The sequence below is a fragment of the Centrocercus urophasianus genome, unplaced genomic scaffold (assembly GCF_019232065.1).
Source record: "Centrocercus urophasianus isolate 14NV4802_14NV808 unplaced genomic scaffold, USGS_Curo_1.0 seq_33, whole genome shotgun sequence".
In the NCBI taxonomy this organism is placed as follows: domain Eukaryota; kingdom Metazoa; phylum Chordata; class Aves; order Galliformes; family Phasianidae; genus Centrocercus; species Centrocercus urophasianus.
The window spans coordinates 3,785,611-3,810,097 of NW_024884900.1; the positions used below are offsets into that span (position 1 = coordinate 3,785,611).

Here is a 24,487-nt window from a genome sequence, read left to right on the forward strand (position 1 = left end):
GCCGGCGTTCCGGAGCTCGTTCCCCGCTGCCTAGCCGGAGGCACCTCCGGCTGCTGCCGGTCCTGCGCTCAGCCCGCAGACCTTTTGGGACAGATCCCAATCGTTTCTTCCTTTGTGGGCGATTCAAATTGCGTTTGTGGGAAGGATTAATAGGGGAGATGTCCGATGTGGGCCGTAGATAAGGCTCTGGCCACTCGCGGTGTTCCCGCACGGCTGCTGGGTGCGGGGCCGCCCCGGCTGAGCTCCGCGGGGGAATCGGGGAATCGGTCCCGCCGCTCCGTGGCCCCTTCTCGAGCAGCGTGGGCAGTCAGCTCCGTTCCGTGTCCCTGAGCCTTTCAGAAATGACCCCAAGTACTTGAATCCGGCCGCTTTTGGCCCCTCGTGGCATTGCCTGTTGTATTACAGCATTCCCTGTGGTTGCTGGTAGCAAAAGTTGAACAGCGATGTGCCCGAAGCTCCACGGGGACGGGATGGGAAATAACTCCGTGTGTCCCACAGCGGGGACAGCCGGGCAGGGCACGGGGACACTGGCAGCCCGGGTTGGAAGGAGCGCCCGTCCTTCTTTCTGGGGAGGGAGATAGGGTTTATCAGACAGCCTGTGCTGCCCTCCTGGCTAGAGAGATTAAGGGCTGTGAGAGCCACAGAGTGCTCACATGGGACCAGCATTCTCAATCAGGGCACTGCTTGCGGCTGATGTAATGAGGAACTGCTCCTGACAGCAAGTTCCCAAAGGCTTAGATGGTATCAGGTGTCCTTATTTCTTTTTGGCCAAGACCTAAAAATCCCAAGTTTGTTGATTTGCTTTGCTGAAAACGTGTTCTTTGTGAGACGAGTACGGCAGTGGTGGCCCAAATGCAATCAGGACCTCTGGTTTCAGTGCAGTCTGTGTTTGGCTGATCAGCTCGGGCTGTCAGAGCTCAGCAGAAATTGCTCCTGTTGACACTTTTAGGCAGTGACAGAGTCAGCTGCTCGGGGGCTCGTTTGGTTTGGGTTCATGAGGGCTCCCATTGCAGTCCCAGACACTTAAGCTTGGCAGAAGCTCCAAACTCATGGCTGCAGCTTGTTGGTGTGGGATTCAAAGCTTCTTTCAGTCTCATGAAACTCCGAAGCAGCTGATGGCGAGACAGGAGGAAAAAAGCAGAACTTCAGGCAGCGTGCACATACCAAAGGATTTTGTACAGGAGAAGCCCGGACAAGTTGCCGTAGATCAGCTCTTCCTGTCTGCAATCACTTCCTTTTCCTTTCGCCAAGTTTTAGGTATCCTAGCACATTATCAGTGTCCTGAAGTGTTTTTTCCGTGGCCCTGTGATAACGCTGTTCTTCTGCCGGATCCCTGTGCTGCCCACCTTCCTCTTTATTTAGGGAGTGGGACTGGGCCATGCGGTGCTGCGGAAGCCCCCGCTGAGCTGCTGTGCCGCATCACTGTGTCACCATCCCTGTGAGCAGTGAGGGATGCAGGTGGGCAGCAGTAGGACCTGGCACTGCTGTGCACAGCTGTGTGTTTGGGGCTGCTTAACCATTTTCTCTCTGCCTCAGCTACAGCAGCAGTGGGAGCCCTCCCTGTGCCCACGTGTTGAAGCACCCCAGCGCTGTTTACTGCCTCATCCTCAGCACTTCTGCAGCCTGAAATGGAGCTTACTTTGTGAACTTGCTTGCTGCTTCCCATGGCTCTCCTGCTTGCTTCATACCGCTGTTTCCTGTTCCAAAATGTTAACTGATAGTTTTTATGAGGCCTCTCTGTGCCGTGTCCCCATACCCAGACAGTGTTAGCCCTGTCCTTCCCCTCCCTGCCCATTTCCTGTGTCTTCAAAGCCCCGTGGCCACGTCCTCTGCTCTCTGAAGCACCGTCACTGTGACACACCTTAACTCGAGCCTTTTGCTGACATCACAGGGTGTGAGGCTGCTGCGTGCAGAGCTGTGTATTTATTTGTTTACTGCGTGGGAAACCTTACAACCTTTCTATCTACTCACTGTGTCCTGCTGCCAAAATCTCTCGACCTCTCTGCACAACCAGACTTCTCTCCTCCAAGCAGTGAGTTATTGGAAATCTTTAATCGCATCTCTAAGTGCTGTGCCTGTGTAAGTGTTCTACCTCTGTGTTGAGGATCAGTGCTGAGGATGCCCAGAGGGAGCAGCAGTGATCCCCGTCCTCACTCCCAGCTCTGGCTGGTGCTCACGAGTCGGGGCTCAGTGCAGTGTCAGCACCTGCACGGAGGTTTCCAGCTGTGTGTGCAGAGCAGTAGAAGCGTGCAGGCTGCCAGCATCAGGGCTGCTGGGCTGGTCCCATCCTTCTGTGAGATCAAAAGCAGTATGGAAAGAGATCTGTGATGTTCTCTGGTTATTAAAAGCAATGCAAATAAGTTGCAGTAATTGAATGGGAGCAGTGTGCTGCCTGCTGAGCTGATCATTAACTCAGCCAGGACTGTGCTGTTCCGAAGTACTTTTCCTGTTTGCCTTTTCCTTGTACTCCCGGGAAGCTCCTGGAGTTTGTCTCACTGATGCTTCCTGGGGGGGGGGGGGGCCCCGGGAGAAAGACAGGGCTGGTTGTCAGCCACAAAGCAAGGCCTGAGGCAGCAGAGGAGGGTTTGCAGGGCAGTCCTGTGCCTGCCCAGCAATCCTGGTGGGAGCCCAGTGTCCAGTGAAGCCTTGCTGGCTGCCAGCTCCTATGGAGCAGTCCCTGAGGGCTGCCTCAGAGCTCTGCCTCTTCGTGCAGCTTTTGCAGATGCTCAAGACTCTGGAAATGCTTTGGATGCTTTTGAGGATTACAAGGCAGAGGGAGCAGAGTGAGATTATCAGCAGAAAAGGGCCTTTTGGGGCCGGTTCGTGGGCTGCCTTGGGGTGTTTCACAGGACTGCACTCCCTCCTACCTTTGTCAGAGAGCCCCTAGCTGAACTATTGCTTAATTATCTACAACAACTTCATGCTGACTGTCCTGAAACGTTGCTTCTGACTTGTTTGTGAGATCAGAGGGAGTTTAAGGTTCAGGATCCCGTCTAGATGAGCTGTGCAGGGCTGCTGTCTCCTCTGCATCACTCTGTGATGCAGAGCCCCTATGGGGCTTAAAACTCATTCAGCAAATAGTTTTTCTCCAGTGTAGTGGATCTGATGTGTACAGAGCCGTTCTGCAATTGGGGTTTCCAGCCACGGTGTTTCTTAGCAGCTGTCTGAAGCCTTCTATTTCCACAGATACGTGGGCTGATGTGTTCAGAAGTCACTGCTTTGCTTTGTGTGTGCAGTGGGGAAATGACTGGAGCCTGGGAATGGTCACTGTGTGGGATTAACCCAGTGTCTGTGGCAGGGATCAGCCCTCTGGTTCATGGACATCAAGTGATAGCAGCTGGGGAAGAAGAGAAGCCCGTGTGGGTGAGTGCCCTCCCCTGGTGTTGGCTAAGGAGGATTCCTGCCCCTGAGAGCTTCTTGGTGCTGGGAGCTTCTCAAATCTGGGCATTTTTAGGTACAGTAAGCCCACAGGCTCCTTACTCAGCATGTTCAGTTGTTTATCCCATACTTATTCAGCCCTCATCAACATCACACTCAACCCTTTGGGGTCTCCTGCTTTCATTGCAATAAGCCACGTAAGAAGTAGGTTAAATCCCCAGACTGCTGAACCATGAATGATTCAGTCCTTTCTTTTAAACAAATGACCTTTGTCACTTGGCATTGAAGCCCTTCACACCACGGCCCTGCTCAGATGGTGCTGCTCCAGGTGGGCTCTGTCTGCTCTCAGGAGCACAGTGTAACTGCCTGATTGTGGGTTTGCTTTGCATGCTGTTACACCTCCAGCTTTGTAGTGCAGAAGTGTTGCGTCTGAACTTTGGGTGAAGCTCTGGTGTGGTCACAGAGATGACTGAGTTCAGTTCATGTTTGGGCTCAGCTGGCTGGGCAGAACCATGGTGCCCAGCGGGGTGCTGTGCAGCAGGCAGCAGCTCAGAGCTCTGTGCCCATCCATCCAGATGGGAGCCTCCCATGGGCAGGTGGGCCTGCAGGAGCATCTTGTGCTCAGCGGATGATAAATGACTCTGTCAAACCACAATTTAAGGGTAGACATCATTTGCACAAAGTTGCAGATATGAAAAGCTATTGTTAGTTTTACCTTTGTCCTCTAGAACTTAGTCTGCTCACGTCTTGCGTGCTTTCAGGAACTCAGTGCCCTAAGCTGATTTTCTCACTTCTCCTTTTTAAAGCTCTGTGAGTTTTGTTGGCTGCTCTGTTGTTGTCGGGTTGTTCTTGTTGTTTCTCCCTTTATTTGCTTTGAGAAAGAAGTGGAGAAATCCCAAACCCAAAGCAGAGCAGCTGCATTCCTCTGTGTGTCGCAAAGCTGGAGAGCCAGCTTGCCTAAATACAAACAATTTGTCAGCACCACTCCTGCCCTGCTGTTGTACTGTGATGGGAAAGTTGTTGAGAAGCCAACAGAGGAATATCTGTGTGCCTTGGAACGAGCAGGGTGAGCACAGGATGAGCACCTGTCTGTGAGCTGAGAGTGAATAGAGTCTCTAATAAGTCTCTCTAGCTCGAAATTAAGCGAATTTCTATTGTAGAGCCACTTTTAAAGTTCTCTAAGAGCCTTTTCCCCGAGGTCCCTTCCAACCCCATCCATTTTATCATTTTCCCTAAAGTACACTCTGTTCTTGTTGGGACTCCTCTGGTTCTGTGCCCCACAGCTGCGCTCAGCGTTCCACCAATCCTACTTCAGTGCGTGGTTTCTAACCGGGACTGAATGCTTTTAGGCAATAGGAAGGCCTGTGTTGAGGGCTGCAGAGACTTGGCTGCCAAAGTGCCTCAAGTGCTAATTCTGATGAAATTCAGCACCTGACTGCAGCGTGGATAAACACATCTGGAATCTCCGCTCTTTGGAGTTGAAGCTTTTATAAAACAAAACTTACTTTAATGGGTTTTCAGACTGAGACCAGCTCAGCAGAGCTTTGCAGGCTCCTCACCTCGAGTTAGGAGCACTGTAAGTGCACTCGAGACTGCTGCCAAGCTCACCTTTAGCTGGAAGTCGGACAGAGGTATTAGCAGCAAGGTAAAGTGGAGTCATAGATGCCAAACTGCTGCAGGGCTGCTTTTGGGGATGCTGTGTGTGGTTCCTTTCCTGTGGGCAGATGAAGTGTGCCTGGTTCAAGCAATGCTTCCACACTGCTAAGTAATCTGCAAGTGTCTGTACAGGAACACTGCAGCATGTGTAGTTCTGCTACATGGACATCTACATGTTCATTTTGCCTCTCGCCAGCCCTTTCAGCCTTTACTTAAGCCCTGGGATGCAGTGGTGCTGTCAGACACCCCACAGCCCGTCAGCTTCTGTTTAATGTGGCACGTGGTGAGTGATTAGTGGAAATTATTTCAGGAATAAAGGGCTCCTGGTAAGCTGATCCCCATTCAGAGAGCCGACAGAAAAGCGGAGTCGCAGCAGTATTGCCTTCAGGAAGAACTGGCTGCATCACCGGGGGAAGAGCTGGGTTGGGAAGTGGTGCTGAGTTTGTGTTTTGAAATGCATCAGAATTAGATCTCCTGGTTTGATGTGGAGAGCTTTTGCTGATGTCTCACTGTCAGTAGAGCACCAGAGCGCTGCCCTGCACTGGCACAGCGTTGCTTCTGGAGCTGGGTACCACCTTGGGGTCGGCCTGAAGCGATGCTGTGGTACTTTGCTTTAACGAGGGTCAGGAGCTGTGTTCACTTTGGTGGGGAAGGGCTGTCCTGCTTTTTTTTGCCTTGTCTTTGGGATCAGGCATCCTTGTGGGGAGGATGCAGTGAGAATGAAAGCAATGAGAATGAAAGTGCTGAGTGCTGCAGAAGTTAAAATAGTGAGCAGATAACTTCCTTCTATTACATGAGTGGAATCTGATGGCCTCTGGCTGATATTTTGTTTTTAATGCTTTTGGTAAACGAGCATCTGCTTCTCTACAGCACAAAGGGAAGGCTTATATTATTCAGCATTGATTTCTTTGCGTGGAGACAGAGTGACTCTTGTTTTGGTGCTTTGTTCTGGGGCTCTGTGCTGAGGGCAGGCAGTGGGGTGGTGTGACTCCTCCATTTTGTGCCATGACCTGGGCAGCAGCGGGGCCACGAGGATGGCTTGGGGACAGGGGCTGTCGGGCAGTGTTTGGGTGCCAGGGCACTGCTCAGCTTGTTTTCTGCTCATGGGATAGCCAGTGCAGTGTGTCAGGCTGTAGGTCTCCATCTCTGAAGTGCTCAGCCTAAATATAGGGCTTGGCAGGTGTGGGGCAGCACGGTGACCTTCGTGACTTGGGTTACGGCAGTGTTTAAAGTCATGGGGTGCTCCGTGCTGCAGGTGACAGCTGTGCCTGCCAGGCCAAACGTGGCCGGGGCTGTGATGGCTCTGAGAGCCGTGGGGCAGCCCTGGCACAAAGAGTGGGGTTTGTGGTTTGAGCTGACACGTGCTGTGTGCCAACACTAAGCTTCCCATCACTGATTGCAGAGGCAGTCGTGTGGTTTAACGGTGATCAACAAGAACTGTGTTGATTCTGAGGGGTAAAAGACAAGCGTGTGTCAAGCAGGAGGTGTTCTTTCTGAAGGTAACTGGTCAAAACACTGTGTTTTTCCTTTTCAATCTTGAATGCCTATGGGTGCCCAGGCTGTGCATCGTGTGGCAAGAATGGCTGGGGCTCCATGTGGGAACATCCTGACATGGAGACCCAGAGCCTTTGGGGACTGTCATGTAGAGCAAATTCCTTTCGCAGCCTCGCTTCCCATCCTGGAATTTTGCTTGAAAAACAACGCACAGAATCTCGTTTCTTCTGTAAGCATCAAGTGCCCGGATTTCTTCGTAAGCATCTTAATTGCATGAGCCGCCCCGTTTCTAGTTGGTGAACCCTGTCTTGCTGTAGGAAACATGACTCTGTGTGTCTCTCTGCCCTGAATTCCAGAGCCCGGTTTGCACAACGTGTTTCCCTGTTGCTTTGGGGGATGTTTTGCTCTCTTTCTGGAAGGGTGCCCCAGAGCTGCTGCGGGTCAAGCCGTGATCCCAAAGCACAAACAGAAAGCAGTTCTCGTTTTCCTGCTCAGCTGATGTCTGTATTGGAGCCAGTGGAGGGGACAGGAAGGCTCAGTGAGGGGCTGGCGTGTATGTTGGTGCAGTCAGGGTGCAGTTGGCACTGAGCATCTCCGTGACTCCGTGTATCTGTGTGATCTGTGCAGGGGTTTTACGTCAAACATCTGAGCTGGAGTGCGTTCCCACGCTGTGTTTGTTTTTCTCCTTGTGCTGTTTCTGAAGTTGCAGAAGTGCTGAGTTGCAGGAGCCCAAAAACCACTTCCCTTCCCCACTGCCTGCAGCGTTGTCACCACTGCTGACAGCACCGCAGGGCCCCTGCTGGTAAGCAGCTCCTGTTGGTGAGCAGCCCTCGTTCCACTCTGCCTTGTGCTCACTGCTGTTTTGGCTGTCAGAGAGGCCTGGACTTGTCAGTGAGTGCTGCCAGCTGACCCTGTTACACAAGTGTCAGTGCAGGGCATGCTGAGGTTTCTCTTGCCATTCCCATTTCCCGGTTGTTGTGGGGTTTGTTTTGTTTTTTCTTAGTGCCTGGTACTGCTTTGCTGTACACAGCCCTGAGAGTTGGCCTGTGTGTAGAGAGACCTGGGTGCCTGCATCCTTCCCTTGGAAGCACTGCTTTGGTACCAGCACTTCCATCTGGGGATGTCCCTGATGGTGCAGGCACAGGCTGAAGGATTGCTGCTGCGACTTGTAGGCTTTGCTAATAAAATGAACTGGGTGCACGCCACTGTGATTGCCAGGGCGTTTGGATGTGCCACAGCCCTACGAAAGACCTTTGTGCCCACGTGCACCTGCCTTGATGGAGCTCAGAACCTCATTGTTTGATATCCCCGGTAGGAGAATGGAGAGGTGCCCAGGCACGTGCTAGAGGTTATGGGGAAATCCAGCTGGAACTGAAGCTTTCAGCACTCTTGCAGATAGAGCAACATAATGGGCAAAGCTGTAGTTAGAGTGGTCAGCCTGGGTATGAGAAATGCAACATGCTGTGCCATGCTGGCCCTAGGATTTTGGCCTGTTTGATTCCTGCACGCTGCTGTCTCTGCTCATGCTGAGCTCTGGAGACACGTGCTGGTGCTGCCATGCTGCACCAATGCTGCCCGTGCTGGGTTCTCCTGCTGCGTGGCTGTTATTTCCCAGCCCTTGGCCTTAAGGAAAGGGAACAAGTAATCATTTTTGTATCTGTTTAAGCAGAGAAAGGAGCTCAGAAGTTCCTGGTCTCTTCTTGGGTTGAAGAGAACAAACCCAGCTCCTTCCTCAAGGCACAGCACTGCTGGGTGCACACTGCCAGGGACGCTCCCATCCTGTCTTATCATACTCATCAACCATCCTGTTGACTGTGGGATTGTTCCTGGCTTTCTTCAAAGCACGTATGACTATCTCATCAGTTCTGAGAAGGGCAGGAACCCTTCGCCGTGCAACAGGATGGGTTAATTGCAACATCTGCAGAGAGCCCTGCTTCTTCTGTGTGCCGCAGCATCTCCCTGAGAGCTGCTGGAAATTGTGCTCAAAATACTGACTGCTGGCGGAACTTGAGGGCTCTTGATATTGCCACTTCCCTCTGTCCTCATGTGACCTCATGAAGGGCAAAATCAGGGCAGCGAGTGATGCCTGAGTTTAACCGCATTACCGTCTTGCTTTTAATTTATCAGTCTTTGAGTTAAATACCATACAATTTGTAAATAGTACTTCTGAATCTGTTCCATGTGTTCATTTTCTTCAAGCTAACTGCTGCAGGGAGATGTTTGTTCCCAGGGGGCATCAGCTGTGTCCCAACCACAAAGCTTGGGCTTAACGGAGTTGTAATTAGAGCAATGCGTGAGCTTGTCCTATTCATCACCGTTTAGAAATGTGCATCTTGACTTTCAAGCGGAAAATGTAACCATAGTTAATCCCCTCCTCCTGCTCAGGTTCCCCCTCTGCGGGCAGAACAGCACCACGGGTTGAACCTCTCCATTGCTTTTCTCCTTTTAAAATCAAGGCAGCGTTTCTCTCGCTCACCTCTTGTCTCTTCCCTTGCAGCATCAGCGAGAGCTTCCTCACCGTGAAAGGAGCAGCACTCTTCCTGCCACGAGGGAATGGCTCATCCACCCCCAGGGTCAGCCACCGGCGCAACAAGCACGCAGGTAACTGCTGCTGCCGTGCTCTGTCCCAGCTCACCTCTCTGCTGTGTGTTCTTGCTGGAGGACATGCGTTTTGTTTTACACCAGGTGTGAATTAAAGGCAGAGCTTCCAGCCTCGAGGCTCTTAGAGAAAAGGTTTTGGTACTCTCTTGTTAATCCAACAAAGGAATGACTGTGGGGCATTGCGGAGAGCTAAGAACAAACCTGCCCTCACAACCCAAAACTGTCGTGCTGTAGCTTTGATATGAGGGAGGGGCTGCAGGATTGCACTGGGAAACTTGAGGTTATGATATGAAGTGAGTAATTGCTGTCCCCATCTGAAGCCAGCTGTGCTGATGGAAGAAAAGGAGCGTGCTCACCTCTGTGTGGTGATGAGGAAACCTCTGAGCAACGTCTGTGTGACTTCTCAGATGTGAGAGCAGGGTGAATAATGCAGAGAGGCAGGCACGGTTCCACTCCCCCCCCTTATCAGCTGTAGGTTTGATTTGTTGTGTTTTTACTTTTGCTTTGGCCCTGTTTGAAAAGTGCTCTGAATAATGAAACTCAAACATGTGGAGGTAGGCTGCTTTTCCTGCTGCGTGCGGTGCTTATTCACTGATGGTGTTTTGTGGCCATCAGATAGTGTGGGGTTTTTCCCTGCTATTAAACACTCATCAAGAAAACACATCGTCACTGCTGAGACCTTTGGGCTTTTGTGTATGGGGCAGAGACAGGAGGCTGAAGGCTTTCTGTGCCTAGAAGGGATCACCAGAAAGCAGTGTGGTTTATTCCTGGTGCTGCTTCAGGTCTGTGTGGTGCTGCTGCCCTGCACAGCAGCTGCAGAGCTCGGTGGAAAATAGTGTTGCTTGCCTCATCAGCACAGAGCTTTCAGGAGCCGGGTTGCCAAGAAAGCAAATCCAGTGTGTTGTAATTGCTTTCAGGAAGGTGTTTTGTGTTTAGGAGGCTGGCTTGCCTGAGGGGTGGGATTTTTCTTCTTGGACTCTTTACCCCTTTGCAGGGTGAGGTGTAAGGAGGCATCAGTGCTTGTCCTTTCCTTGGCCTCCCTGCTCAATTGGTGTTCGTGGCATGGTGTTTTATGGCACTTGGAGATCTCTTGGGGAAGTGTCTTTCCAATGAGTGCGTGCCATGTTTCTTTGTGTGCTTTTCCAACCCACAGTGAATACCAGCAGACCAAGGGATCAGCATGTCACATCTGTGCCACCAAAATTAAAGCAGTGATGCAGGGAAAGCAGCACCTCGGGGTGAGGTGGCTGCTGGCAGTGAGCTCAGTGCATAGCAAAGGAAAGCATCTCCTTTCTTGGCCTCCAGCAGGCCGTGCTCAGCTTTCATTCCTGTGTGTGTGTTGGGACTTATCTCTGGCATTTGGAATCAGAAGGGGACCAGGGAGCAGCCATAACATGCCAGCACAAAGCTGCAGCCCGTGCATGCAGTGATGTTTCAAGTGGCCATGAGAGCATTTCCTAGGAAGGCTGAGGGGCCTCGCAGAGCTGCCTCCCTAACTCAGCGCTGGAATCCAGCATGAGGAGCAGCTGCCTAACAGGAAATAATTAATGCTCACACTCATTTCTTTAATTGTATCACCTTCAGAAATGGAAATTGTTTGTTGCTCTGGCTGTCCCTCCCGGTTTGCTGGTGGTCCCTCACTGTGCCATTGGCACACTGGCCTCGTGCTGGGGGCTGGCTTCTGCACTCCACCAGCATTAGAGAAGGCCTGGAAAGGATGTAGGTTCCCTGCAGCTCTTGCCATCTCTGGATATTGTAAATCAGTTTTAAGATCCCATCCAAGTTGATGCTTTGCACCTAGCTTGCCAGCTTGGGGGACACAAAGACAGCTGCTCACTGCTGCACAATGTGATAGGAAGCAGCAGTCGTGCCATGAATGCCAGCAGAGCTGACAGCTCTTCACAGGACAGGATGTGATATCTTTGTGCTGATTCTGGCATGCTAAAACCTTTCCTTTGCTTTTTCTTCATCCAGCAAGCTTACAGAATGCATTGTGTGTTTGGGGTTGAAAATGCTGCAAGCTGAGCGAAGTGGGCCAGGGAGGCAGTGCTTTATTTCCAGCTTTGAAGCTTTTAAAGCTTTGGGACAACCTAGTAGTCCTGGTGGTTTTTTCTGTCTCTGGGAACATCATCTCTTAAACTGTTTCCTACTGTTGGATTAGTGGGAGCAGTAGGTGGGAATGGTGACATTTTGGGGAGGGGAAGGCTGAGATGCAGCAGCTTTGGTGTCGTGCTGCTCAGTCCCTGTGAGCTCAGTGGTGCTGGGTTTGCAGGCACCTGAAATGGGGGATCGCTGCCCCCAGCCCTGCTGCACTGCTGCTGAGACCTGCTGAAGCTGTGTGCCTCTGCCCCGGGTTGCAGCAGTGCTGACATGGGGAAATCCTGTCTCTCACTGCTCCCCTCAAGGCCGTGCATCCTATAGATGAGCTGGCCCTTCCTGTGCTGTCTCCCTGAACGAGCCCTGTGCCTTGCAGAGAACAATGTCCTCGGGCAGGATGTGCCTTTGGGTGCCTGTCACCTCTGTGTGTCACTCCTGCAGTCCCACCCCCAGCTTATAAATGCTCTTCCAGGGCACTGACTCATTCTCCCTTTACTGAAACGTGTTTAAAGGAGGAAGGAAGAAGAGAGCAGTGACTGCTGTGTGCTGTGCAGCCTGCTCACAGAAGCATTGTCATCCCCCCACCATAGTGGGAACTGCTTCAGCCCTGCTCTGCACTGGCTGTGGAAGTCACCACGATGCTCCTGTGGGCACCTCTCTTGGCTGTCACATAGCTGCTTTAGGGTCCTGTGCCACTCGGGTCCTTTTAAGAACATTTTGTAAACCAAGGCAGGAACTGATCTATTTTTCTTCTGCTTTTCTTGGCTTCACCAGTAGAAGAGCAATGGGCATTTTTTAGGAACAATTATGGTTGCTTGGTTTTTGGGTGGTGGCTGTTGGGTACTTTGATGGAGTTGGTGCACGAGTGTAAGGCGACGTGTTATGCTCTAAGGTTGGACCAAATCTCACTTCAGAGAGGAGTCCTTCATCTAGGTGAGAGCTTTCTTCAAAGTAATTAGCAGTGTGAAGGAACTGGCAGATTCCTGCTTTGAGCCATATAGTAAAGAAGATGCTGAGCCATGGGCTGGGGTCCATTTCTGCCTGGTTTGTCAGCCTCTGAAGGGAACGGAGATTACTGAAGTGCTTTTTACTTCTGTTAGAAAGATAGCAAGACTTAGGAGCAGAGAGCCTGGTGAGACAGGAACAGGTGAGCACAGAGCAGGGAGCAGCTGGCTGGTGGATGGAGGTTTGTCATCTCGGGTGGGTGGAAGCAGCAGTGCTCTCTGTGCTGTGTCAGGTTTCTCAGTGGCCGTTTGCTCTGGCTGGGCAGCCAGGAGCCTGCATGTGATCTGGGGCTATTTTTGTGCATTCACTTTGCCCTCTTTCCTGCAGGGGATCTCCAGCAACACCTGCAGGCCATGTTCATACTGCTCCGCCCAGAAGACAACATCAGACTGGTAGGCTGGCTTTTTGCTTATCTGTTCTCCTGAATATAAAGGTTAAGTTTCTCTGGACAAATACACCTGTGTAACTCATGGAGCAGCTGTGTGTGTGTGTTCCAGTGGTTTCATCAGCAGATCTTGGGAGTCTTCACTGCAACCACAAGGAGAAAAAAGCAGCTGGTTGTAAAAGACCCACCTAATTGATTGTGCAGTGAGATAAACTGTATGCATAGCAGGCTGCCTTTGTCTGAGCCAAGTGCTGAGTAGTTTTGTGCTTGCTCAGAAAGTTCTGTAGCAATTGTCAGAGAAGCTGGGTGAATTAACGTGGTGTCCTAATTAATGTCAGCAGTAGGTGTCTCTGACCAGCATGAATTCCTGTCCTTCCATGTCAGTTCAGTTGGATTCCTCACTATGCTCTATAACTGCTTGCATCTGAAGAGGCTGTGGCTTATGAGCAATGAACATTCAGGATCCCCATGTAGCTATGTAGCCATGCTGATCCCTATCGTTCTGGTTTCTTTTTTTTTTGGGGGGGAGGCTGTTGAAAATACCTTGTTACTGTTTATAACATTGATGTGCATTAAAGATCGCCAGCAGCTGGAAAAGAGGAGTGAGGAATCCTTGTGGGATATGTTGAAGTGCTCTGCAAGGTCGGCACAGTGGCAGTGTCTCTGCATCACTCATCACTTAGTAGCTTCAAGTGCCTTTCCCTGTGTTGCATTGGTGCATCCTAGCAATGTGTGCCCAAAGCACTGTTGCCTTCCTCAGGAGTGTTATTCTGGCACCTCTGGTTTGTGGAATCCTCCTGAGCTGGGCTGATCTATGAGAATGGCTAGAAAATAGCCAAGATTGCGACAGAATGCTTCAACTGTTAAAAGCAGCTGTGGAAAAGAATTTGCTGTAAGCAGATTGAGGGACCTGCTCCCCAGCACACCTTGCTGTCATGAAAATGTTGGTGAAAGTGATGGGAATGGACGGGGGTTCTCAGAGCCTTTCAAAATCCCAGCCAGGGTTAGAACCTTGGAAGCCATTGAACAAGTCATTGTTCAGCAATATCAGTGGCTACATTGTGTGATTTGGGACAAATTAGCCTTAACAGCTGAATAAGGACTTTGTGGGCTGAGACATAAACCCTTTTGTTCACAGCTACATTTGGAATGCTGAAATCTTGCGTGAGGTTAAGTTCGATAGTCTACTTGAATTTAATTGATTCTTGACGAACGAAGGGTGTGCAGAGCTGCTATGGACTCTCTCATAAAATAGTGGATACAAATGAGATTTGAAATATAAACAGTACTGAGAAAAATGCATTCTCTTCTTATGTTGGCTGCTGTCACTCCGAGGGCAGACTTCACAGCTCAGAGGGCAGCAGAGAAATCTAATCCTCTAAAAACCTGCACTTATATTTTGGAACAGCTCTTGTTTCTGTTGGAGCTGTTGGCAGAGCTCTGTAGCTTTCAGTGAGCAGAATCAGGAATGGTATGAGTGTAAATGCAGTGGGAAGCAGGAAAATGAGCTGGAAGTGTGCGAACTGATTTGAAGACTTCCTGGAGAGCAGCAGAGTGGAGAGCTGTGCATTTCTGTGTGTTTTATTATTAAAGAAGGCTTCAAAAGACTTGAGCACGTTTTTTGGTCTTCAAATCAAATATCCCAGTGAGAAATGCATTCCTGTATGAAACACCTGTTATCTTGTAGCATAAAAAAGAGGAAAGGTCAGTGTGAGCTGCTGTCTTGGAAGGTGCAGTTTGTGAGGGCTGATAAAACACCACATTGTAGTGCTGATGAAATGAGAATGTGGCAGAAGATAAGGTTGGCTTGTGGGTAGGTGAGCCTAAAGCTAAGAAAAACATTGCTGGTCCTGGAAGGACTACAGAGGACTTTTGGCTCAAGAAAACAAAACTGAGGAGAAAGAACCTTCTCGTCTCATTGCAGCCCCTGGAGCTAGGCTGTCCTGCAGAGATTGATTGGGATTTCAGCATCTTCATTTGAAAGGTATCAGACCATTTAGTTACTTGGTGCACACCTACTGTTGGGTGAGAGTAAGAGCCAGTGCTTAATGAAAAGGCTGCTCACCAATCTGTCATCTGCTGGGCATTTGAACCTTTCTTGTAACTTTGGAGCTTGACTGTTTTATTATTCCAGGAAATTTAGCAGAAAGGATTATCTGCTTTGTTAATGGTTCTTCTCTTTGTGGGGAGGGTGTGAACTGGATGTAGAGAGCCGCAACAAGCCATGCCCAGCTTGTCTTAATTGGCCTCTGAAAATTCCACCCCAGGGCTGGGAGCTGTGTGACCTTTGGCCGATGTTTGTCTTGCCCTGTTCTAAAGGGTCTTGCATTGAAACCACATTTCTAATTACTGCTAGCCAAATTGGTTTAGCACAGTGAGTTAGCTTATGTTAATCCTTGAGCAGCAGAACAGAGCTCTGTGTGGGTGCCCTGGGCTTGGCTGCTTGTTCCTGTTTGTGGGCAAGTCTTGGTTTGGATCTTCATATGTGTGATAACTGACCACCAGCGCCTCGGTGGCTGCTTACTGCTCCAGGTGGAAGAGCACCTTTGTGTTACTGCACATGGTTAGTTGTACAGACAGCAGAACTCGCACCTTGAAGGCCTGACCTCTTTGACTCTCCGTGTGACTCAAGGCACAAGAAGGACAATAAGGCTGGTTTTAGCATGTCTTATCCTTAAGAGATGGAGGTGGAGCGCGGTCTGACTGTACAGAGCACATCTGTCCACTGGCGTTGGCGGAGTTTGTTAGCTTTTGGTCCAAGAGAACAAGCCTAGAAAGTGCAGCTAGCACTGCCTGCTGCCTGCACTTGCTGCTGCACCTGGCACCGGGGCTGCTGCCACACGCTGTCGTAAACTTTATGGTGGGTTCTGCCGCGTCCCGAGGCTGAGAATGCTGATATTTGGGATGGTAGCAGTGGGGTCTTGAGGAGTTCAGGCTCTATTTGCAGAGGGTGTAGAACACAGCTTTGAGCTGCACTGTTCCAACAAGAGGAATTCAGCAGTGGGTCCCTGGCAGCAGACAGGTGCCAGCCCACAGCTCGGGGCATAGCTGGGACACACCACGTCCTGCTCAGCCACGTCAGCTCTCCGCAGACCCCACTCAAAGTTCAAGAAGCAGCTTAGCAAAAAGATAAACACTGAAGCCAGACAGTGTCTTGAGGTTGGGTTAGGCTGTCCAAAGTTAAGATGCATAATTAAGACATTTCCTTTCTAGAGATGTCATAGTTTCTCTTGTTGGGACCCTGTGACTAAAATAATTACAGACAGCTCAGAACAGAGTCCAAGAAGTATTGCAAGTAAGCATAGCATGCTGTGAGTGTGGATAGCAAAGCTGGGCTCCTCAGCAGTGTGTCTGCAGGGAGATGTGCTCAGCCCACTGCGGCTCTCGCTGCCTTTTGGCTTCTAGAGGAGCAGCCTCTTATGGGCACAGCCCCATAACTCAGAAATCTTTTCCTGCCAGGTGTGCAGTGGTGAGATCTAGCAGTTCCCTCATTATAGAGGAGAAAAGCTCAGAGGGCCGGCAGGAAGCCATGCATCAGTCAGTCTAGCTGTCTGCCTGGGAAGCTGAGAGCATGTGATACAGACACGCTCTGGTTCACCAAATGTGCACGAGGGTCCCCACACCGGGGCTGCTTCTTGCTCACAGCCTTGGTGGGGCACAGCAGGCTAATGGCCAGGTGTGCTGAAAGCACAGGAACATCCCCCTTATTCAGGAGAGCACTGTGAGAAGGGGAGTAATTTGCTTCTCCCTCTTCTGCTGACCTCCCAGCTGAGAATCAGGCTGGCTGGCCTCATGCATCACATCACTGCTTTTCTGGCTCTCGCTCAGTGTGGCAGGGTGGCTTGTAAAGGTAACAGTGTGCATCTCGCTGGCTCTGCTGCTGATGTTTCTTCTTCATTTCCCCAGGCTGTAAGACTGGAAAGCACATACCAGAACCGCACTAGATACATGGTGGTTGTGTCTACCAATGGCAGACAGGACACGGAGGAGAGCATCGTCCTGGGGATGGATTTCTCTTCTAATGACAGGTACTCACGTTGTCTGGGTGGGGAAGTCTTTGTGTTCACCCATGTGTTGAATAAAGTTTAGCAATCGCTGTCTGGTGTCTGTGCTTTCTGGGGACTGTTTCAGATTTTCCAGCCTGATGCCTTTCTCTAGAACCAGAGTTCCTCTTTTGCTTTTTGTAAAGAGGTAGAAAATAGGAGCAAAAGAGCTCAGGTCAGCATTTCCTCCACGCCTCAGGCTTGTGTGAGTACCCTAAACTGAAGTGCCCTAAGTGGCCTTTGAAAAGTAAGGTCCCAAAGCTCTGTGTCTGCACACTGGGCACAGGGAGGACTTGCAGCGAACCAAAAAGCTACAGTTTGAGAAGTTGGGCATCAGGGTTCAGGAGAGCAACATTGACTATCAGACAGCACCGTGCCAGGGTCATGGGAGCCTGGGCCTGATGGGAATGTCAGGGTTGCTGATGGCACAACTTGTCTTCTCCCCAAGCATTAGCGTGTCATCAGGGTTTAGTGCTTTTGCTTCCTTCATTTTAATTGCCACTGACCTCTCCAAGGGTTGGGGAATGTAAGTGGGAAGCAGCAGCTTCAGGCATAGAAGGGGACACTGCTCTCTTTGAAGAGAGCACGGGGGGCACGGAGCTCTTTAAAGAAGTTAGAATAAATAATGGTCTATGTGAGGAGTTTTTAAATGTAACAAGAAAAAAGATATTCAAAACATTCTGGAAGTTTTAATACAGATGCTTTTTTTTTTTTTTTTTCTAGCTCTGACTTTAAGCACAGAAATGAATCTCACTGCTGACCCTAGCTGCTAGAAATTACTTTTGGGTGGTTAGCAGGGTCACTGGAAAACCTTTTAGAACGGTTTGGCTAAAAGGAGATTTTGCAAGCAGCTTGCTGATGGTGACAGCCATGCTTAATTTCAAGTGGTTGGATTTGGATGCTTTGCTCAAGTGATGCCTACTGAAGAGAGAGAGCAGTCCCAGGCTGTGCGTGCACGTACAGCTATGGCTCAGGGATGCTCTTATGGCAGTGCAAGAATAACTTGTCCTTGCACAGGTTGCTGTGAGTGTGGAGCCCGCTATTGGCTGGGATGTACCAGCACTGCCACCTTTGATAACTGAGAGCTCACTGGCATTCAGTCTTTAATAACATAGAGAGGTGGTTTTAGCTGTCTCCTAGAGTTACTCAGGTTCTGGATGGTCACTCTGATACACCCTCCCCTAGCCCACTTGCTATTTATAATTCCATATAGACTTGTTGCTATGGGCTCTGATAAGTGGTTGCTGAACAGTATCACTAAAAATACCCCGGCCACCTTGGGAAGCCTTTTAAAAACATATCTTTCCATGAGCTCATCTCATGTTGTCAACAGAAATAGCTGCATGCTGCAGTGTCTCCTTGTGCCGGCCGTACGTTTCTGGGGCTTTGCATCCGCTGACCCATGGACGCCTCAGGTCTTGCCTTTTTCCCCTTCTTCTCAAGGGCTAGCAGGTCTGGTAGGCTTGGTGGAAATCTGAGGGCAGCTAGAGCAAAACATAGGAACAGCAGACAAGTGAATCTGGCCCTTCTTGAAATGATGCCTTTGTTATGGAGCAGTCTTAGAGCTCTGCGAGGCCGAGCTTTCCGTCAGACTGCCTGCTGTGGGTTGTGCTGGGGTTCCCCTGCCCTTGTTTTTTTTCCATCACTTAACTTCTGCTTTTTCATTGGCCTTCTGCTCAGCCTTGTAGGAAGCAGGTGACTGGAGGCAGAGAGCTCTGAGCAGCTGAGAGGAGTGGGCTTGCCAAGAGGTGTCTGCTCAACCACAGGGCTGGGAGAGGGTATGGGGCAGGAGTCAGCAGGAGGTGGCAAACTGCAATTGCTGACCTGCCCTGCTGACAGTCACCCAGCCATTGCACTGACCCCAGTTCCCAGCAGCTGTGGCTGGGGGACAAACAAGGAAACAAAGCTGTGCATTGCAAAACCAGAAGTAGAACCAAACCTGCTGGAGCCTAGGAGGGACTAATCTGTAACGAAAGCCTTGAGCTGACCCAAGGCTGAGCCCCTCTCACCTTCTGTGCAGAGCTTGCTGCTTCTCAGTCCTGTTCTGGTGTATGTTGACCCTTAGAGCTTGCTTCAGAGAATACTTCTGTACCCTGTGTCTGGGTGATAATCCTTGCCAGGCATCTCTGCAAAGCAACACTGGCTCTGAAGCAACAGTGGGATCTTTTTTCTTTTTCTCCCAAATAAGCACAAACCTGCAACCATTGCTGTGAAATTAGGATAACAGTGCTGCAGTGAATGTCTTGACCTTTTTTCTTTTTCCCCCTACAGTAGCACTTGTACAATGGGTTTGGTGCTGCCACTGTGGAGTGACACCTTGATCCACCTGGATGGCGATGGGTGAGTGCCTTTGTACTTCTGGCAGAGGGTCTCTGTGTGCAGCACAGTCCATGGAGGAGGGTTCAAATGACTTCAGAGCTTCAGCAGATCCAGCAGGCCTTCTGCTGTTGACCTGTGCCGGGTTAGTGGACCTAAAGACCCCGAATCACAGCGTCTGTGACAGGGAGCACCAATAATTGACTTATCTGTGCATAAACACGCACTGAGACAGTGGCTCATGTGTGTGTTTAAGCTGGAGTAAAGGAGCTTTCACTGGCGAGTGGGTGTGTAGTGAAAGCTCCTTAAAGGGATCCTATTATGTGTTCCTCCACCACGCTTGCAGCAGGCAGCGTTCTGCTGAACATGAAGTAAGAATGATGTGTCTCTGCCAAGTAGACGCCTGACTGGCAGGCTCCTGTTTGTGCCAGTTACAAAAGCTGTCCAGTATAGCACTTGGAATGACTTTTCTTTCCTTGGTAGCTGCCCCAGGATCACTTTAGCTGCGCTCTGTTGTTCCCAGCTGTGGCACTGAATTTGAGTTGCCAAGGTAAACAGCACAGCACTGTCCCACTGCCTTAGCTTTGTTCCTGAAGAGCAACTGCTTAAAAAAAAAAAGAAGTCACCCTAGTGCTTTTAGTTTGCTATTTTGATCTGTTTTCTAGCTTAGCTCAGCAGTCTGCATAGGGCCAGTCCTTCACAGCTGTAGCCTGCTGCAAACTCTGTGCTGTAACTGGAAAGCTGCTTTTGGGACACGTTTTTACTGTGCCTCTTTTCTCCACAGCGGGTTCAGTGTATCCACGGATAACAGGGTGCACATATTCAAGCCGGTGTCTGTGCAGGCGATGTGGTAAGCACTCACTGTAATCAGTCCCAGCCATCCTTTTTCCAGGGTGTTTTGGCTTCTTGGACTTTTAAGCAGCAGGTGCTGCTTTGCATTAGTGGTACCCTGAGCCCTATTCTACAGCCAGCACTCCCCTTCAGAGATGGGGAAAGAAGGCTGATGCCAGAGGACAAAAGCTGCCCACACCAGGGCACAGCAGTGAGCTGCTAACAGTGCTGGAGCTGCGCCTTGGTCTCAGCTGGGGGCAGGAGGAATAGGGTCGTTTTCTTTGCAAAGCACTGCTGCTTTGGATCCCTCCAAATCGGAGCTCGTTACTGATAGGAGCACACATTTGAAGTATTTTATCTGTCATAAACCAAGAAACACACTCTGTACGTATTTTGGAAGTTTCCCTTTTCAGTGAGACATAATCACTGTGATGGCGAGGAGGAAAGAGAAGCCGCCTGCATTTTTCTTTCCTTTTAGGGTGGTTCATGTAAGAATGTAGTGGCCATTAAAGTATTTCTGGCTCAAGCTGCTTTGCATTGTAGAAATACATCCCCTGCCAGAGTGTCAAGCGACTGTGTCACCCCAGTGGTTTTGACCTGGATCCTTCTGATCACAGTCAAAGATTTAAAACGAGCTAAAAATAGGAGAGGGGGATTTGTTTCCCAGCAGCAGCTGAAGAAACTTGTAACATCCCTCGTGCAGAGAGGAGGGAGGGCAGGCAGGCCCTTAAACACCTCTGTGAAGTCAAGCCCTAAACCCTTGGCTGTGCAGCTTTCTGCGTGCAGTTCCCATCTGCCCTGACCCTGCACAGGAGGATCTGTCAGAGCACCCTGTGTTGGGGACACTTGTGTGCACTGTACTCTGCTGCAGGCAGTTGCACCATGTTTTGGGGCCTCTGCCCTCTGAATTGTGGCCACCTTTGCTGCTACCTGGACAAGAGGAATATGCCTTGGTATGCTTCAGTGAAGTGTGCAATAATCCACACCCTGTCTAGACAGCACCAGAAGCTGCTGCACGCAGCACTGGGCTGTGTACCAACTGATGGGACACGAGCAGCATCCTGGGTTTGGCAGCTGCTTTGTGCTCAGTGCCATCCTGGTAATCCTGCAAGTATTTTTCCCTTTCTAGGTCTGCTCTGCAGAGTTTACATAAGGCGTGTGAGGTGGCACGAAGCAACAATTACTACCCAGGGAGCCTCTTCCTCACGTGGGTCAGTTACTATGAGAGCCACATCAACTCTGACCAGTCCTCGGTCAATGAGTGGAATGCTATGCAAGATGTGCAGTCCCACCGGCCCGACTCGCCCGCCCTCTTCACAGACGTGTGAGTTGGTTTGGCTCTGCTGAGCTGAGCTGTTTGGCTGTCAAGGAGGAGCCCTGTTTCCACAGAGTTTACTCTTAACTAGATCCTAATGAGGAGAGATTTCCTGCTGGGGGTAATAAATGCAACCCTGGTTAGGTAAACACCAGTGCTGGAAGTTTTGCCCTCCTGGGACTGCCTTACATCTCCTCCAGCCTCTGTTTCCATTCTGCTTGTTTACCTTTGGCTTTAGGCTCTCAGATCTTTGCGTGGTAAGTCTTGTATTACTGCAGTAAGAGAAGGTGTGGTGTAATCTGGTACCCGGGCCTTCCTGTTTGCTAGTTTGTACTCTGATTTACAGGCCTGGTGCCTTCCAGAACCAACAGGTTTCTCTGGACTTTGTTCTTACGCCAGAGTGTGTCTAAGCACATGGAACAACGTGGTCCTTTTTCCTTACTCACTTCTTTCAGCTGTGAAGTATTGAGGTATGGACCTGTGAGGCTGAAGCTCTAGAGAATGGGGACAAACAACAATACCAGTCTCTGGAGAGCTCTGTAAGTGTGGAACAGGACCCAGTGTGCCTCCAGCTAAATGCTTGGGTATCTGCTGATGTCCAAAGCAGCAGCTAAAGTAGACGTGCAGTCAGTTTGGAAAGGCAAAATTTGCAGCCTGTGTCAATACACAAAGGGTTACAACCCCTGTAATAAGTAATTGCTGATGATACTGATAGCATATAACTTTAAAGTACTCTGTGACCAGATGTGATGCCAAGCTTGAGGGCTTCATTGCCTGCTTTGTAGAAGAAACAATTTCATGAACTCCAGCTGCTTTCCCACTGTAATGGTGCTGTAGGTTGATTTGTGCTCACAGAGATCTCATTTTGTTGGAGTTCAGTGAGTGAATAATAATGCTGAGGCAGTTATTCAGCTGTGAATAGGTCTTCACACTTGATTGTTTTTTAATATACAAGGAAAACGCCTGAAAAGTTCTGGCAGGCTTTCAGATTCATACTGTCTTGCAGCTTTTCCTCTGTAAACTTTGGGTAGCCCCTTCTTTCCCCATTGGCAGCAATTGAATCGTCTCCTGGCGACACCTGGACAGCATTCTCTTATCTGAGTCCTGGAATAATGCTTGAGGTTGAGGAAACTGGCAGCTTGTCTGATTTCTATTCACAAACCACTGGTTGGCCACTTGTAAAGCAAAGTGTCTGCGGTTGCCATCCTGGCAGCTTTGCAGAGGAACAGAAAGGTGGTGGGAGATGTGAATGCTGGGCCCCTTCTGAGATGATGATGGCTGAGACAGCTCTGTACTGCTGCTCTGTTGCAACTTCCCCTGGTGTTAGCCAGGCTATTTTTGCAGCTGGTGATAAGGCCCCTGGCAGCAGAGGCTGGAGGAATGCACAGAGGCTTAGCTGCACTCTCCTCTCCATGTAAGGAGCTTTGGAGCTGTTACCTTTCCAAGAAAGGTAGGGAGAGGCTGAGATATTGCTCCAGAGAGTATAATGCAGCCTTCCCAATTTAAATTTTACCAAATACCAGAGGTTCTGTGGATGACTGCAATGGATTAGGAGCGTTCAGTTGGTCCCTCTTGTACAACTGGGAACGTAAACTGGGCTTTACAGTCACTTGAATTCCCTTCAGCTGAAGATGTGTTTAGACAAAGTAGCGAGGCTGAACAATACCAGCTCTAAAATCACCACCAATCCAGTTCCTTTCCCACCCAGTGACTGTGTTGCTCTCTTCTGATAGCCCAACGGAGCGGGAGCGCACGGAACGACTCATTAAGACCAAGCTGAGAGAGATCATGATGCAGAAAGATCTGGAGAACATCACATCAAAAGAGGTGAGCGGTGAGGGAGCAGCAGTGCGAATTGAGAGAGTTCTTTGTGCCATGGAGAAAGGCCAAAAGAAAAAAAACAACTCACGTGGTGTCTTTGTGTTCCTCCACCCCACCCAGATACGCACGGAGCTGGAGATGCAGATGGTGTGCAACCTGCGGGAGTTCAAAGAGTTCATTGACAATGAAATGATAGTGATCCTGGGGCAGATGGACAGCCCCACTCAGATATTTGATCATGTCTTTTTGGTGAGTGTCAGAGGGGGATCCAAAGAGTTACAGCTGTAAACACACCTAACCCTTCTCATGCTGCCTTGGTTGAAGCAAGGGATAGAGAGGAGCTTCAGGGGCCTTTAAAAGAGGGTTTGGCTGATCCTGAGGTCAGCATACGCTGAAGCAAGACAAGACAGCAGTGCTGTTGAACACTTCTTGGCTATGCTACCTTTTGCCAAGCTGTAGTCCCTGTCACTAGATGGTGGAAGGGAAGAAGCTTTTAGTCTTAATTTCTTTTTGGGGCTGTTTCCACTGGTGTAGTTTTATGGCTTTAGCTGGTTAGGGTACCCACGTGTTAAATTGTGTTTGGAAAGAGCATAACTACAGCAAAGAGGGAGGGGAGGGGAGCTGCTGGTGTGAGTTTGTGTGAGATTCAGGTGAAATTACACTTTGATAACAAGGAAAGCTCTGAGTTCATGTGATCCAGCAGGAACAGAGGGGTTTAACCAAGGATTCTGGAGATCAGTCACTTAAGGAAACACAAACGTTTCGCCTGTTAATGTTTTGCTTGCTTAGCTGCCTTTCATTGCTGCTGGGGCCTGTTTAATTACTGCACCTCCTTGTGATGAGTCAGCTCTCTGGATTTCCCAGCCCCGAAGGAACGGACACAGGTTTGGTTGGGCTGTCTGAGCCTATGAGGTTGGCTCGACTTGAAACAAAGCTGAATCCTTTTGGAGCAGCTGGTCTGTCCAAGCAGAGTCAGCCTCTCCCAGTCTGCTGAAGCTTAGACCTGGGCTGTGGCTCAGAAGGGATGGTGTGTGTGAGCGCTCACGAGGAACTGTGGTGGGGCAGAGCCAGGAAACTTAAAGTACCTACGATGTAATGTGTTTGTGTGGACTAGGTGTCCCCAAGAGAGACTTGTTAGAGGATTGCAGTGCTGGTCAAAGGCAATGCAGGCAGTTCAGTCCAAAGCAGAGCTTGGAACCTTGGCTCTGAGTACGTTTAATGGGAACAAGACCGTAATAAAGAGGCTTGCAGGCAGCACCAAGGAGGAGGGCTGTGTCTGATGTCTGGAACAGAAGTGTTTGCAAAGCAGGCTCTGTGGTGAGGAGCAGTGCTGCTGGGCCGGGCAGCAGCTTCTTCATGCAGGAGCATGTATGCAAAGCAGGGGGTTCTGAGGGGCACAGAGATGGTTTCTGTTGAATGAAGGTAAGAGCCCTGTGGGATCCTGCTTAGGGAGTGCTAACAATAACTAAACAGGAAGTAAGAGACCTGATGGTGTCACTGATTGTGGAGCAAGGGACGGGAGAAAAGGCTTGCAGCACTGTACTC

The 24,487-nt window shown here is 50.0% G+C and overlaps 1 protein-coding gene across 1 annotated transcript in view; it reads left to right on the forward strand.

The window, feature by feature from the left end:
- Window positions 1-24,487, forward strand: part of SSH2 (slingshot protein phosphatase 2) — a 72,188-nt gene that overhangs the window by 33,225 nt on the left and 14,476 nt on the right. Inside the window, 8 exon segments of the mRNA XM_042829967.1 lie at window positions 9,026-9,129; window positions 12,559-12,623; window positions 16,523-16,644; window positions 18,931-18,999; window positions 19,760-19,825; window positions 20,936-21,130; window positions 22,855-22,948; window positions 23,063-23,191. Coding sequence (XP_042685901.1) covers window positions 9,026-9,129; window positions 12,559-12,623; window positions 16,523-16,644; window positions 18,931-18,999; window positions 19,760-19,825; window positions 20,936-21,130; window positions 22,855-22,948; window positions 23,063-23,191 — 844 coding nt within the window.